The sequence below is a fragment of the Camelina sativa genome, chromosome 4, assembly GCF_000633955.1.
Source record: "Camelina sativa cultivar DH55 chromosome 4, Cs, whole genome shotgun sequence".
Lineage (NCBI taxonomy): Eukaryota > Viridiplantae > Streptophyta > Magnoliopsida > Brassicales > Brassicaceae > Camelina > Camelina sativa.
In genome coordinates this window covers 25337473-25352413 of record NC_025688.1, presented here as the reverse complement: position 1 = coordinate 25352413, position 14941 = coordinate 25337473, and the positions used below count along the sequence as shown (strand labels likewise).

Here is a 14941-nt window from a genome sequence, read left to right as displayed (position 1 = left end):
CTTGATGGGAAAGTGAAGCTTGAAGAGGTGAAAAAGTACTGTGATTTAACAGAGAAGTGTTTGGCACAAAACGGGATTGAGAGGCCAACAATGGGAGATTTGTTGTGGAACCTAGAGTTCATGCTTCAGGTCCAAGCAAAAGATGAGAAAGCGGCAATGGTGGTGGATGATAAGCCAGAGGCGAGCGTTGTGGGCTCAACTGTGCAGTTCAGTGTAAATGGAGTGGGAGATATTGCAGGGATCTCAATGAGCAAAGTTTTTGCGCAAATGGTTAGAGAAGAAACACGATAAAAGATTTGATTAAAAGAAGAGTACCTTCATCATTATAGTGTTATTTGTACAGAAGGGAGAAGGACAGAAAACACAATAGACACTACTGTTTTATACATTGTAGAAAATTTCAAGTGTTGTGGTTTTTTTCTAATCGAGATATATTGAGCATCTAATTTGTTATACTTTCTATAATTTAAAATTCGCTATAAGAACAAAAAAATAAGATCAGTTAAAAAAAATTCTAATTATAAAGAGAACTGAGTTGCAAGAACTTACGTTCTATTTTTAACCAAGTAATCTCCTTACTTTAGCCTTTGGACTGTGGAACTCACGAAATTGGTACCAATGTGTGTCCCTTGCCCCTAGATTGAATTTGAACTAACCTTGGAACATAGCTGCTCTAATAAAAGGCTTGCATTGAAATGCACCGACATTGATATATCCATAGTCATGATCCTCTCCAAAAATGTATATATAATCCTTTGTTCCAATTGTCTTCTCTTTGTCGATGAAGAAACTTACATCACACGTAAACGTATGGTTCATTCGTTCACATGTAACATGGTTTTTTGGTTGAATAAATTTTACATTCATTTTGAAAAAGAAAAAAAAAACTAACGGTTCAAATAAGAAGGTTGAAAGATTTATCACATGTCCTCAAGATTGTAGGATTTGCAAAGATCGATGTCGATCGCTACTCCTGGTCGTATCTCGCTGAGGATTGGCGGAACGATGAGATAAAGGAACTTGAATTCTGAAATGTTTGAGAAGAAGTGTTTTGATGCTGATGGTAACATAGGAGATAGCGGAACAATTATTTTGTTCTCGCTACTGAATCGGGAAGCTGGTGGTTTAATTAGTGCTTTTTATTTTCTTTAATTGAATTTTAAATTTGTTTCACTACGAACGCCATTTATACATGATGACGCATACGAGTATGTGCCCGATTCTTATATATACATGTATACTAGCTAGGTTTGTATACATGTATACTAGCTAGGTTTATGATTGTGGGCAGCCCGAAATCATAGTTTTAAAAAAACAATTTTATGATTGGTGTTATTATATAAAAAAAAATCTGATAAAATAACTTATTATAAAAGTATAGTGTATATATTTGTAAAATAAGATTGTGAATTATAAATTTATAATCATATTAAAATCATATATTAAATTTCGATTTTGAAGAATCGAAAAAAAAATCCAAAATACCAAAAGTTCCATATATACAACAATCTATAAAGCAGAAGAAAAAAATTATAAATGCATGCACTTATTAATGTTAAAGACAAAAAATTTTAAAAAAAAAGTATCATAATAAATAGGTATATCAATAATGAACGATACGATGCAATATAGTAGCTGCAACAGTGATTGTAATCAATATATTTGGGATCCACCATTCGATATGTCTAAAACGTTTGGAAATCCGTGATTCCTGCACCTGTTTTCGGTACAGATATGTCCTGATTTCTGGAGCAGAAGCGGGACGTTGGAGTGGGAGCAAATTTTCAACGAAAGGAGATATAACACGAATCTTTGTAGAGATGTGACAGCCTGTCTTTGGATAGTATTTAACCAACTGTTTTCTATCTTCATGGAGGAAAAGATTCCCTCCCTTAGAAACAGCCATAGGCATGAACCACATATGCGAGGAATTCCAGGGATGTCGGTTGACTGAGGAACGATAAAAGTTAAAGGAGTAAGTACGCGAGGAATTCGAGGGATGTCGGTAGACTGAGGAACAATAAAAGTCAAAGGAGTAAGCGATGATCCATGTTTCTTCTTGTGTATCCATGCACCATATCTCTACCACGCCTTGAGGACTGAATATGGATAAGACTATGACGGTCTTCAAGGTTTGCTAGCCTCTCTGTTTGCATCCCTGTTTGACGTAATAAAGGCGGTGTTGGGACATCACGGAACTCTTGTGTGTGAAGATCCAAAGCTAGAATCCGATACTCGTGGTAAGCAGCTTCACGTAACCAGTAGATGGAGCCATTCACACACGCTGAGTTCGATGTCTCTCCCACATGGTGAGGAGGCGGCCTCGGCAGTTTCCGCCATTCCCCAATGTTTAAATCAAGAATCTCACCGTAGTGGTTTGGCTCAAAGAACATCCTCACTACTTTATAGCTTCCGTTAACTTTGTCTCTACCGAATCCCATCCTCCAGTGACCAGGGAATATATCACTATCATCATCTACTTTATAGCTTCCGTTAACTTTGTCTCTACCGAATCCCATCCTCCAGTGACCAGGGAATATATCACTATCATCATAATGGTTATCTGCAGAGGTTTACAATATTTCAAACCCATCAATGAATATATATTTCTCAAAAAAAGTTCTGTATGGATTTATTCTTGTTATCAACATAGATGTTTACCATCCATAAATAGGTTATTATAGCGTTGGGTTTTTACGGGATCAGGGCCGGAAGGGAATCTGATGAATTCTCCGGTGGAAGGGTTGAAAACGTTGATCCAACCTGGTTCAGGGATGCAAACAAGACCGTCACATGCCAACGAAGGTCGTGTGGCGACATGGCAGTGTAAATAGACCAGCTCGACCCCTTCTTCGTCCCCTAGCGTTGGAAACGTACAGTGGTTTACGGCCGCCGCCAGTATTTGCGGCTTCTTTTGAACTTTATTCATAAACGTAGGCCTCCTCTCCGCTAAACTCCTCGACTCCAGTATTGATCTCCATTGCTTCGATACAGTTTTGAATTTAAGTATGGATTTGAAGGGCAGCCGAACAAGGATTTCTTCAACTAGATCAGGAACTAGGTCGATCATTGTTTTTTTTTTCTACCCTAATCTCTCTCACCTTTTCTTCTTTCTTGGTCGATCCTATATAGGAGTTTACATTACTATTATACGTTAATTGTTAATTATCCTTTTTAAAAATAATCAGGAAAAGGCAGAAATCAATATTGGGTAATGTTGACAAAAAAGAAAAAATAAAAAAAAAACAATATTGTGTAATGTGGATAGCGGTGTGGGTGTCAATCGGGTTGGCCCAGCCTGAAACCCGCAAAGTCCACATATATTTGAGTTTGATCCGGTTCAGTCCAAAATATCTCTGAGCCTATGTTTTAAAGTCTGGTCGGGCTCTGACAGGGTTACATGGCTTTTTGGGTTTTTCCGGGCTTATCTTACGGATCAAAATTTTAAACTTATAAGTTTATAATATGTCTTAAAAATCAATGTTTAAATGTGCAATATAAAACAAATCAATCAAAATTAAAATTAAATAACTCATCTATATTCACTAAAACCAATTTAAACTAAAATATAAAAAAAATAACCAAATTTTTTTTCATACTTTAACAAAAAAAAATATAATTCATATAAAATATCACAGATAAATATTTTAAAAGTATTAATAAGATTATTAAGTAAATATGAGAACTAAGATTAAAGTTTTAAACTTATTTACGATAAATCATTAATCAAATAGTGCAATCAAACAAAAATGTTAGAAAAAAATATAATTATATTGGGGGTATCTATCCTGGAGATGTATCTATAGAAGCCAGTATAATTGGAGGGGTTGAGACAGCCACTTGATGAATAAGAGTATAAAGAAATAAATCGAGCAAACAAGAAACACTGTGGAATGGTGACGCTTACGTTTGGGACAGTTCTCAGAGTATATAGCATCCCATATCCTTCTCAGAGTAACGTTCAGGATTTAGCCGAAGATTAACATGTCAAGTCATCTGTGTAATCATGCATTCAGTAATCAAAAACTACATCTAAGACAATGCGATACAATACTCCAAAACCGCTATTTGTTAAATATCTTCTCATGAGCCAGTTATATATGAACTGAGTGACAGAGTGTTGACATATATGCAGCAAATGCATAGAACAAAAAAAAAAAAAAAAGGAATTAGATAGTGAAGAAAAGTTACCGTTGTCAAACAGGATTGTATTGGCTTAATGGATTTTTGAATATTCCACCTCATGTAACTTGTTGGGTTTTTCTTGGACAAAGCATAATTTGCTTTCTCCAAACAGTTGAAGCCACAATCAAACGCAGAGTAATACGGCCCAGGAAATAAAATAACATACTGGCCAGGGTTCTGGACACAGCGGGTCACTGGTATACCCTCCATGCTCAATTGATATGGTGACATTATCATCACCTGCCAATAATAAATTGCTTCCCTTGTAAATGAACCACAACTATACGTATTTAATAGCTCGCAGTAAGAGTCATTGTTATGATAGGATTTGCTTTAAAGTTGAACAGATAAATCCAAACACAGTGTGATCTCTCTATGGCATGTCATGACCGTTTATGCTGAACACGAACTAAATCACAAGTGAAATCATTGTTGGTCACTCTACAGTTTATTTTCTTTCTGAGTTTTGAAATGAGTAATTTGCATCAATGCTCAATGTGTTCAGATACTTACAGGATCGAGACTCTTCTTTGGCTCTTCTCCTGACATCTCAGGGATTAAGTTCTTCATGGTAGCCTGGAACTTAGATCGATGACATCCCGCTACAGAATACCACACTCTAGGAGCGGCGACATGCAAATAGCAGAGAGAGTAGGAGTTCTCCTTCTCAGATTTCTGTTCAGCAACAGATATTACACGAGACAAATATGAGAGACTATACAAGCAAGTTAGATTTAAAAACTTACAATGCTGCAAAATTTATTCTAGTAACAAGTTATATTATGCTTTCAAAAAATGACGACCATAGCTTGACCTCTACTGTAAAACTTACCCAGAACTGGGAAGACAAGCACATTCCCACACTTAGGCGAGGAACACAGATTGACTCGCAGTCTTCCAATGAAAGAAGAGAACCAGGAAGCTTAGGCGTATTGTTCAGATTCCAACCTGATTTACTGTACTTGCAAGATTCAGATGGTTCAGATAAATGAAATCCACTGCCAAACGTTGAGGTGTCTATATCATTGCCATAAAGCACCTAATTTACAACAGCAAGTTAGAATTGTATTATAGCCGGTTTCGTATAATACAAAAGCAGTAGACTTAATATTATCATACCCCAACTTCGACAAGTGGACTCTCAACAAGTTGTCTATACTCTTTTCAAGAACCCAAAACCTCATCCTTCATGCTAAAATGACTCTTCTTATATGAACCTGCAAAGTCTTTAAAGCTCTTTAAAGTATGCCCTGGACTACAAAACTTAACCTCCTCAGATGCAGCATCATCTCTATCCGCATCAGGCTCCTTACCGCTCAGCTCTGTCGCGCAAGCTTGCTATATCTGAGAGTGTGTCACTAAATTCATGATGATTCGATAACTTGGGGTCAGAAGATGAGGAATATATTCCTTTAGAAGCGTACATGTTTTTTTACCAAATATGATGTATATTTTGTATTCCATAAAAGCAAAGTATAACTGACCTCCTCGTCTGGGTTAAAACACAGGAGCTTCCTCAAGGACTTCGGTCTCCGAAACTTTGAGTCGCCGTCTTAACCGTACCTGTGAAAAGCATATTTCCATAATAAGTAAAGAATACTTTGAAACAGATAAGGCAACACACTGTCATCAATACTTGTAGTTAATGCAAAACATAAGAGAGTATGATCGACAAATGTTGTCATAAACTACAATTCCGAAGAGGAATTAGTTGAATCAAGAAGCAAAGAGAATTTTAAAAAAATATATATCAAGCTTACGTAGTTCTCTCGCATTTAGTAGAAAAAGTGATGACTCTGGGTGCTCTTGAGTCCAGTTAGAAATCAAACCGAACTTACAAATCCCATTGGCATTTGATAGAAATGTTGAGGTTCCTGGATATTGTTTGAAATCTCCCAAACAAAACCTATGTACTTAATCCATTGCATTTTTCCAGATATCTTCTTTCATTAATAATTTGATCTCATTTTAATGTGCTGATTATGTCGAGAAATCTCAAAGTGGCTGCCAAATATTTGTTTACAAGGTACTGCATTTTCCTTTCCTTTTTAACCAGATACTATGTTAAGGTTTGAGCCACCACCATTAGTGAACTTGACAACATAAAAGTCATACGCAATAAAAGTCATATTTTTACTGTTATCATACCACAATCCAAAGAGAAGCAAATCTCTGTTTCAACATGCCAGACAGTACTCTGTCGACATTCAATAATCAAGACCTAGTAGCTAACAAAACTACAAAAGCTGCAACAGTTGTGGTAAACAAGATGTTTGGAATCTGCAAATCAATTCGTCTCAACGTTTTGGAAATCCAGGACTCAGGAATTAGGTGCTGAAATCCAAATGTCCTCATCCCCAGGGAAGAATTGTGCATGGCGACTTGCGCCTCCATAATATCTCTATAATTATCATAGACGAGAATAAGCTCATTGCAAAAATTGGTGATTTTAGGTTTTGTAAGAGACTTGGTGGCAAAAAAATTATATTAAAGTTTATAGATGAACCAAATTACGACTTTCGGTGTTATGGAAAATGACATTTTTTAAAAGTGATATGAAAAAAGTAGCATTTTTGAAATTTCTCGTCTAAAGTAAGTTGATGGAGGAGAAAATTAAATCTACATGTAGAAATAAGCTGACAGATTAAAAATTTAACCTTATGAACAAATCAACTTAGAATGAAATAAGTCTAACAAAAATATTAAAGAAATTTTTCTTTATTATGTTAATTTTCAATTACTTATTTAACTAAAAAACTAAATTGTATTATTCATATAATTTTTCTATTTTATATATTCAAAAGTTTAGATAATAATTAATTTAAACATAGTAATTAATTTTCCTATTTTATTATTATGACAATTAATTACAAATTTTAGTTAATTTTTTAAATGATGCTTAAATAAAAAAATGTTACTTTGGTAAAATTTCAGCTTAAAACTTGTAATATATGAGTGTAGTTTTCAAATTTCTTATAAGATTTGGTGTATTTATAAAAAGCTCCCTTTATTTTTTGTTTTTAATCGATGAGTAATTTGTATCCGAGACCAATAATATTTTTATACGGTTATACATGGGATGTTAGATGTAAAACGTTCTTATTACTCATTTTGTAGTAATCCCACTACTCGTTATTAGCTTAAAAAGCAAAACTCTTTTCACCTCCAAATAGAAAAATCATACACACTAAACCTTTTAGCCAATGAACATGAGTTTTACGAATCCACCCCAATTTCACACTTGTTCTATTTCTTTACTCTGATATTGTCTCTCGGCATATGTTCCTTGAGATCCAAGATACCAAAGGTCAGCTTCCTCCAGCCCCATGGGATGGGATGGCCAATCATTGGGAACTCGTTTGATATGTTCATGAAACGGCCGACTCATCACCTGATGGATCCACCGCGTCATGGGAAACATGCAAACGGAGAGAGCTTGCCTGCGAAGTGCTTAGGGAAAAAGACGAGGCTCTCGCAAACAGAGCTGAGTAATACTCAATCAATCCCATCGCTTATGCATGTGTATTATAATAAAGATAGAAACAAGAATACGAGAAACAGACAACTCTATATACATTTTATTTATTGTGCTGTCTTATTGGACTAAGAAATCATTATAAGAGAACTCAGGACTGGAGAGAAGAAGATCAAAATGCCTGCTTCCAAGCGTGTCTTTTAGTATTGTGATCTGACCTTCCTTAAAGAGTATGTCCTCTTCCAGTTTCTCTACCTTGCTCTTCAACATCTCCTTCTCTGACTCCAAATCCATGTTTTGCTTTCTGCGTTCCGTCCACATCTCTTCTCTTTCCTCCAACACTTTTGGTAATGTAGCCAAGTCTTTAGCAGCTTCATGGAGATTGTTTTCAAGCCGGTTTATGTTTTCGTCTTTCTTCACCATCTGATATGTCCAAATCAAATCCATCAGAACACAACACTCATGGAGCTTTCATTCCTTACGACAAAACTCCTAGCCACAAAAAATGTAAAATTCTGAAATACCTGCAGCTTGAGGTCTTTTAGTTGATGATTGTTTACTGAAAGGTTGTCTAACGTTTTCTGGATTTCACGTTGAAGAACTTCATTACCCCGTACTCCTGCTGCTACTTCTGCTTGCAGCTGTTCGGTTTCTTCTTCCTTGGAATACAGTTTCTCTCTTAATAAACTCGTGACTAGAGTTTCTGCTCTTAGTTCAGCTCTCAGGGATTTCTAAATCAGATTATAAAGAAAAAAGGCGAATCATTCAGAACAGAGATAAACATGTAAGCCTTTGTTGAAATGATATTAGCACGCATTAATATGAATCATGTATTGGCAAAACTCACCTCCACCGATTGGTTGTTTGGCTCACTATGCTTAGCAGCAGTTGAGCAAGATGATTCTGAATGATCATTGGATTTCTCAAGCAATAAACTTGATACTGTCTGCAAACTCCTCTTCAGGCTTTCAGTTCCACGCCTTATTCCATGAACTCTGATCTCAGATTCAATAAGAAACTGCTCACTCAATCCATTATTCACTGATTGATAGGACTCAGGGAACTGAGCTAATTTCTCCTTAATGAACTTCAATAACTTGTAACACAGCTGAGTGCTCTCATTTAGCATTGATAGCCCTTGGTCTTGCAAGTGGCATACACGCATCTTCATCTCATTATCTAGCTTGAAGGTCGTCGCGTCAGCTTCTTCTCCATTTCTTTTGACTCGATTCAGCAGACAGTTATTCTCACGAAGAAGAACTTTAGTTTCAAGCTTCATTGATTCTAGCTCCTTTCTAAGTGACAGTTCAACTCCGGCCAACCTTATTTGCTCCATCTGAAGCTTCTTGTCCACATGCTCTAACGGTTGCTTCTCAATTTCCTCAGAGAGACTATCTCTAAGACCCTCAATAGTCTTCTCTTGTACCTTGCATGTTCTTAGAAATCTTGTAACAGATTTGTGTAACTCCTTGCATTCCACATCTTTCTCTTCAAAGTTTCTTCTTACGCAATCAAGATCATCACTACTACCAGTGTAGCTCTCTTGTAACTTGGAGAGGTTTTGCATAAGATACAAATTCTCTTCACGCATTTCCTCTGCTGTTGCTCCCAACTCCGTAACTGTTTCCTCCAAATGTCTTATCATATCGATGCGCTCAGTTTTCTTTTCATGAAAAGTCGATATTTCTCTCTGGAGAGAGACATTATGCTCAGCAAGCTCTCTGACACGCTCCCTTAGCCTCTTCTCTTCCACCTTGAAACTATCGAGCTTTGAAGTCCACTCCCTAGACCTTCTATCTAACTCTTTCTCCAACTCAACCTGTAACTCACTCTTCTCTTTTTCTAGTCTCTTTATATGCAAGTCCCAATCTGTCTTTGCCCGTCTGGTCTCTTCCCTCGTAGAAGCCCTCTCATCCATCTGTGACCGCAAAAGACTCAGAACTTCAAAAGCCAAGCCTACCCTCTCTTCTTCCATTTGTCTAATATCCCCAACCAAAGATGAAACATCGAAATCACAGTCTGAAAGAAACTTCTTCTCCTCCAGTTCTTCAGAAAGAAACTTCACTCTCTTCTCAGCTTCTTTATATCTCCTTTCTAGCTCCGAACTAACATCGCTTTCCTTACAAACACCGTTAGTTCCCATACACATGTCCTTACCATGTAAGAAAAACTGTTGGTGCTGCTGTTCTGCTCGGTCATCCGCGTAATATTCATTCACCGCTTCATAATGTTCAGCAAGTGGAACAACAAGATTAGCCAAAACATCCGATTTTGAGTCAAGAGTTTTACCATTGTAACCACCACAAACATCTTGTATTCTGATGGGCTCATAACTCAACGTCTTGGACTTGCCCTGAGTATTATGAGAGAGTCTCTCAATAACGCTTCTTGCAAGTGAACGAGCCGATGCATCCCTCAAACCTTTAGATTTCCGTTTTTCTTTGCCGCCACTATCTGATAATTGTGAAGGGGATTGAGCTCGCGGTGGAAGCCTCCTTCTACTCCCGGAGAGACTACTATGTGATGAACCACTCTTTTGCTTACTCCGTTCTAAATGCTCTTCACCATCAATGTAACGGTCCAAGACATTACTAGAACAGGTTGACAAACTTGCAGATTCTTTAACTTGTCTTTCCGGAGTAAAACATCTGATTCAAAACAATACAAATTAACAACTTGATTCAATTATTTGTTCAATTCAATATAACAAACAACAACAATGTCACGAAACAAGAAAAAAAGAGTCTATATTACTACCGTGACGAATGATTTTGCAGTCGATGCTGGCTGCTTCTAGTAGTAGTAGTAGTAGTAGCATCATTTGAAGACGCTCCATCAATGAGAAAAGCTGCAGAAGACAATGAACGACTTCGTCTAAAAGCCGCTGCAGCATCAGATACTTCACTACTTTGAGACTTGTTATTCAAATGTTGTTGAAACTGATGATCATCTTTTTGCTTGTGAAGCTGTTTATGATCCGTTCCATTACCAGACGATGATTTGAAAAAGAAAAGCTTCTTCATTGGTAACAACAACAAGTTGGAAAGGGCTCTTCACTACAATACAGCAGCTGGAAATCAAAATTAATAGAGATAAGAGTAAGAAAAGGTTCCTCCGTTGTTCAAAAAACAAAAGGCAACACAGCGCATAGAAAGGGACATTGATTAAAGGAGACAGTAATCATGAAAACATAAACCAAACACAAAGTTTTAACAGTGTGAAACAAAACAGAGCAGAGAGTGTTGTAAAGTTAGAGTCTTACTTAAACACTTAACACGATGAGAACAATTCAAAACCATCTTCTCTATTCTTAAGCTTTGACGATACCAGATTATGGTTTTAAAAATAGAAAAACAAACAAGATCAAGATCGCCACTAATTTCTCTACAAAAAAAAAATGAAAATGTCAGAGCTTTACTGACAGATCCGTAATCATCGAAGTGAGTCGTAAAGACTTAATTAAAAAGGACTAAACTACCCTTTTAATCTTCCCACTAAAAACCCTAAAAAATCGATACTTTCAACGATTTCGACCAAGTCCACGAACCTGAGCAGAGTAACAATGTTTTTTTTTTTTGAAATTGAAAAGAGAGTAATGAAGTGTACCATAAACAGAGTTACAGAGGAGAGATACTTCAAAAATCGGGAATCAAGGAAGGAGGTGTGGAGGGAAACTCAATCAAAACCGAAACTGAAAAGCAGAGTTTTTGACGGCGGTTGTTAAACGTTGACGGAGAGACTTTAATTTAACAAGGAAGAAGCGTTACGGGACGGCGGCAGAGCAAAACAGAGAGGAGAAGTCGAAAGGACAAAAGAGACGGGGTTTTGTCTGTAAATTAGAATAGCGATGAAGGATAATTTGGGAAATTGTCCGTTCACTTTTTAAATCTTTTTTGGAGGAGCGGGGCCATTTTTGGTTGTTTTTTAATCGTGGGCCTAATTGTTTCTAGCTGTGTTTGGTAAGCAAGCATTACTCAATATTGTTTTTGCCTTTTTCTCGATTAAAAAAGAAAGGATAATTAATAGTGAAAAGGTGATTTGATCATATTTTTTTTTTACAAATATCAATAAAATAGTATGTGATAAACTGATAATGCTATATAATGTGGACTAAGAAATTTTAGTGATTTTTTTTTAATTAAAATGATAGATTTTTTTTACTAATTATTGACCAGAGGATTTATTGAAATTGATAGGCATGTAGACTTTTTGGCTACTTTGGAAAAAAAAAATGATTAGAGATAAGACAACCAGATTAAAGAAATACTGTGTTAATTAATGTAATACTGCAAAAAAAAAATTAGAATGATAAAGTTAAAGAAATATCATTCCTATTTGTAAAGAAAGAAGAAATTATTTTTTACCAAATATTCTAAAGATGAGAATTTACCATCATTGATAAAAAGTAAAAACGACAAGGATTCATGCATAATCAAATGCTATAATACGACACCGTTTTAAATATGTTTTTTTTTTTTGGTTGAGATTTGTCTCTTTGTGTTCGAGATGTTTCATGTAGCAAGAAAAGGCGAAAAGTTTATTCGTTCATGAACTTGCCAGTACGTAAAATAACAAGAAAACACACACCAATCTTATTGGAATCATCATTAGCACACGCAGAGTAAGTTACTTGAACTTACAAACACATTAAAAGAAGCATAGTAAAGACACACACCGATCTTATTGGAAGGTTTCATTTGGTTTAAATAATAATATGATAGAGAAGGTTTTCACTCGGTGGTGGTGATGGGCACGATAGTGACTCCGATGCTGTGAACAACATCACTAGCTTGTCCATGGATTCCAACGATCTTGTGGCCTTCTTCTCCGAGCGAGAACTTCTCACCAGAATCCATTCCGAACGGCATTGACTCCCTTTTGTTCGTCTTAAACTGGAGACAGACAATTATTGGTGCCTCGACCCTGTAAATCTTATCGTAGTACCCATCTATGGTCATTAGGTATTCATCATCTTCAAGCACAAACTAAAAAGATTCAAAACTAACAAAGGATAAGTGTAAATAATTCAGAGAATGTATTGAAACAAAAATAAATCTTGTTGTTTATAAAAGTGACCTCTTCAGCTCCAAGTAATGTCTTCTTCCCATGGTCATCTCCGGGTACAAGGTCTTTTCCTTTACTGTACTCAAACTTGACAAAGGATACACCATCGTTACCTTGTCCTACAAGTATCTTCCTTACACCGTCGTAGGCACCATCATCCCATGTAACTCCTTCGTTGCCGCCGACTGCTGGTAGTTTCTTGGTTGGAATCAAGGGAGTTGGAGTGGGAGCAGGAGAAAAATATGCTCCAAGAGCATCAATAGCTGCATCTTCCTTTCCATGGAACCCAACAAGCCTATGACCCTTTTGTTCCAATACAAACTTCTTACCCACATTATACCCAAAGAATGATGTTCTCCCCTTTGATGTTTCAAACTTAAGTGACGTAATGACTGTATTGGTGAAAATGTTCGGCTTCTGATATGTTGCTTCCACCGATATGATGTATTCGTAGGGGTAACCAAGCACAAACTGCAACAAGAAGCAATATTTTAAGAATATTTATTGTCTTACGAAATACAAGTACATGTATCTATCTACAAGAATTAATGGAATGGGAATCATACCATTGCAAATAATCCACAACAAAACAATATTATCATTTATATTTGGAACCTAATTAAATCTATGTCAGTATAGAGTTAACTTGACATAAATCATTTTGAGAATTATTGAACTAGTTGTGTAAAGAACTAGTAATTAAAATTACCTCGGATTGTGTTTTTCCTTTCACTCCGTGGTGACATGTCTTTGCTTCCCCGCCTTTCTCGTACTCAAACTCTAAATAAGTGATACGAGAATTATCTTGACTAATGCGCAGCGTTTTAATGCCATCGTAAAAACCATCATCCCAAACACGCCCATCTGTACCACCTTGGGCATCCAGCTTGTATAGAAGGAACGGCGTGGTATCCAATTCAAAGTAAACTCCAAGAGCGTCGAGGGCATCATCGGCCCGTCCATGGAACCCTACGATCTTTCTTCCCTCATCCTCAAAAATAAACTTTGTACCGCTCGTTATTCCAAATAAGTTTGGACCAAACGTTGGAGAGCTTCTACCCTTTGAGGTCTTGAAGACGAGGGATGTGATCACCTTTGTGGCAAGCAGAGCCACTGTGTGGTAGCTTCCCTCCACCGTTATGATGTGTTCGTCCGCATATTGAAGTGAAAACTGCATATATATGACTTAATATTAGGTTTAAAACATTCTCAAGATTTAACTAGTCCTATAATAAATATCGAATTTTGGGTTTTATAATAAAGGTGTCTTAGGGTTTGTATCTTAGAGAGTAAAGGGTACGTTTCCGTCTTGTTTATGACTTACAGGTTTCATCCAAATTTATCCGAATTCACAAGAGCCATTCGTACTAGTATTGCAAAAAATGAAGGAGAAAAATGGAGAATAGTCTAGTGGAGAACCTCTTTAGGGTGTTGATCTGTTGTCCCATGTTCACGTGCTACTACTTCGCCGTCTTCCTTCACGTACTCAAATTTGACGTAAGTGATACGGTTGAGATCTTGCCCTACATACACTTTTCTTACACCCTTGTATACATCGTCGTCCCATTCCTGTCATCCTTCACCACCGCAGAGTGCCAACTTCCGGTACATGCTCGCCATTTCAAATCTTCAAATATTGGAAAAGAAATATTATTTCTTCTATATATTATCCAATAAAGTATATAGTGTTCTATAAGCTGGTCTGTGGTTAATTTTACACAACTACCATGATAACATTGTAGCCTTATTCATTTACATAGCAAGAACACCAAAATGGTCAAAGAAACACAAATTAATAGAACACCAATGATTGGTAACTATTTACTGTGCGCTTTGATAGCTCTATTATTGGTAATTTGGTGTAATATAAATTATTTACGATTCAAGTGTTTTGTATATTATCACTGTTTGGCTAATCAAGAGATCTTTACCTAGCTAGCTACTACTTCACAAAACATATTAATGCTCGGATAATCTTGGCTACCTACGCTACAAAAAAAAAGAAAAGAAAACAAAAACAAAAATTACAAGACTGAAGAGCTACTTCTTCGAAAACAAAACAACAATGAGAGAAGAGAGATACCACTAAATTCTTGAGCTCTGATTGATAGAAGAGATGAACCTTATTGCCTTATGGATGTGTTGACAATCTTTGAAACATTTTAATAATCAACTCGTGGTTCACGAGGGCCTCCGTCATAAATGCGATAAATAATA

General features: G+C 36.4%; 3 protein-coding genes and 1 pseudogene across 4 annotated transcripts in view; 1 reads left to right on the top strand and 3 right to left on the bottom strand.

Annotated features, from left to right (window-relative positions):
- Positions 1-291, top strand: part of LOC104784278 (probable receptor-like protein kinase At2g39360) — a 4934-nt gene extending 4643 nt beyond the window's left edge. Inside the window, exon 3 of the mRNA XM_019244229.1 lies at positions 19-291. Within this exon, the coding sequence (XP_019099774.1) occupies positions 19-291 (273 nt within the window). The remainder of the gene's footprint in view (positions 1-18) is intronic.
- Positions 1930-3070, bottom strand: LOC104784277 (F-box/kelch-repeat protein At2g43270-like). Its single transcript, XM_019244372.1, has 2 exons — positions 2662-3070; positions 1930-2476 (listed from the first exon to the last, which is right to left on the bottom strand). Exons 1-2 carry the CDS (start codon positions 3068-3070, stop codon positions 2028-2030), a joined length of 858 nt encoding a protein of 285 aa, XP_019099917.1. The 3' UTR covers positions 1930-2027.
- Positions 7658-11544, bottom strand: LOC104782386 (227 kDa spindle- and centromere-associated protein-like). 2 transcript variants are annotated; one of them, XM_010507300.2, is made up of 6 exons: positions 11267-11544; positions 10923-11044; positions 10418-10730; positions 8508-10308; positions 8185-8391; positions 7658-8083 (listed from the first exon to the last, which is right to left on the bottom strand). In XM_010507300.2, exons 3-6 carry the CDS (start codon positions 10681-10683, stop codon positions 7781-7783), a joined length of 2577 nt encoding a protein of 858 aa, XP_010505602.1. In that variant the 5' UTR covers positions 10684-10730; positions 10923-11044; positions 11267-11544; the 3' UTR covers positions 7658-7780. The 2 variants fall into 2 exon arrangements, with proteins under 2 accessions (XP_010505602.1, XP_010505601.1); XM_010507299.2 differs by lacking the exon at positions 10923-11044 and having other exon boundaries at positions 11267-11543.
- Positions 12239-14621, bottom strand: LOC104784276 (annotated as a pseudogene).

What these genes read in the sequence shown, in the direction of transcription:
- LOC104784277 (XM_019244372.1), bottom strand. Translation starts at nt 3,070, where the DNA reads ATGATCGACCTAGTTCCTGATCTAGTTGAAGAAATCCTTGTTCGGCTG. An exon ending in TAATAACCTATTTATGGATG is followed by an intron (nt 2,477 to 2,661) that starts GTAAACATCTAT and finishes GCTATAAAGTAG; the next exon opens with ATGATGATAGTGATATATTC.
- LOC104782386 (XM_010507300.2), bottom strand. Translation starts at nt 10,683, where the DNA reads ATGAAGAAGCTTTTCTTTTTCAAATCATCGTCTGGTAATGGAACGGAT. An exon ending in CTGCAAAATCATTCGTCACG is followed by an intron (nt 10,309 to 10,417) that starts GTAGTAATATAG and finishes GTTTTGAATCAG; the next exon opens with ATGTTTTACTCCGGAAAGAC. An exon ending in TAAAAGACCTCAAGCTGCAG is followed by an intron (nt 8,084 to 8,184) that starts GTATTTCAGAAT and finishes TGGACATATCAG; the next exon opens with ATGGTGAAGAAAGACGAAAA.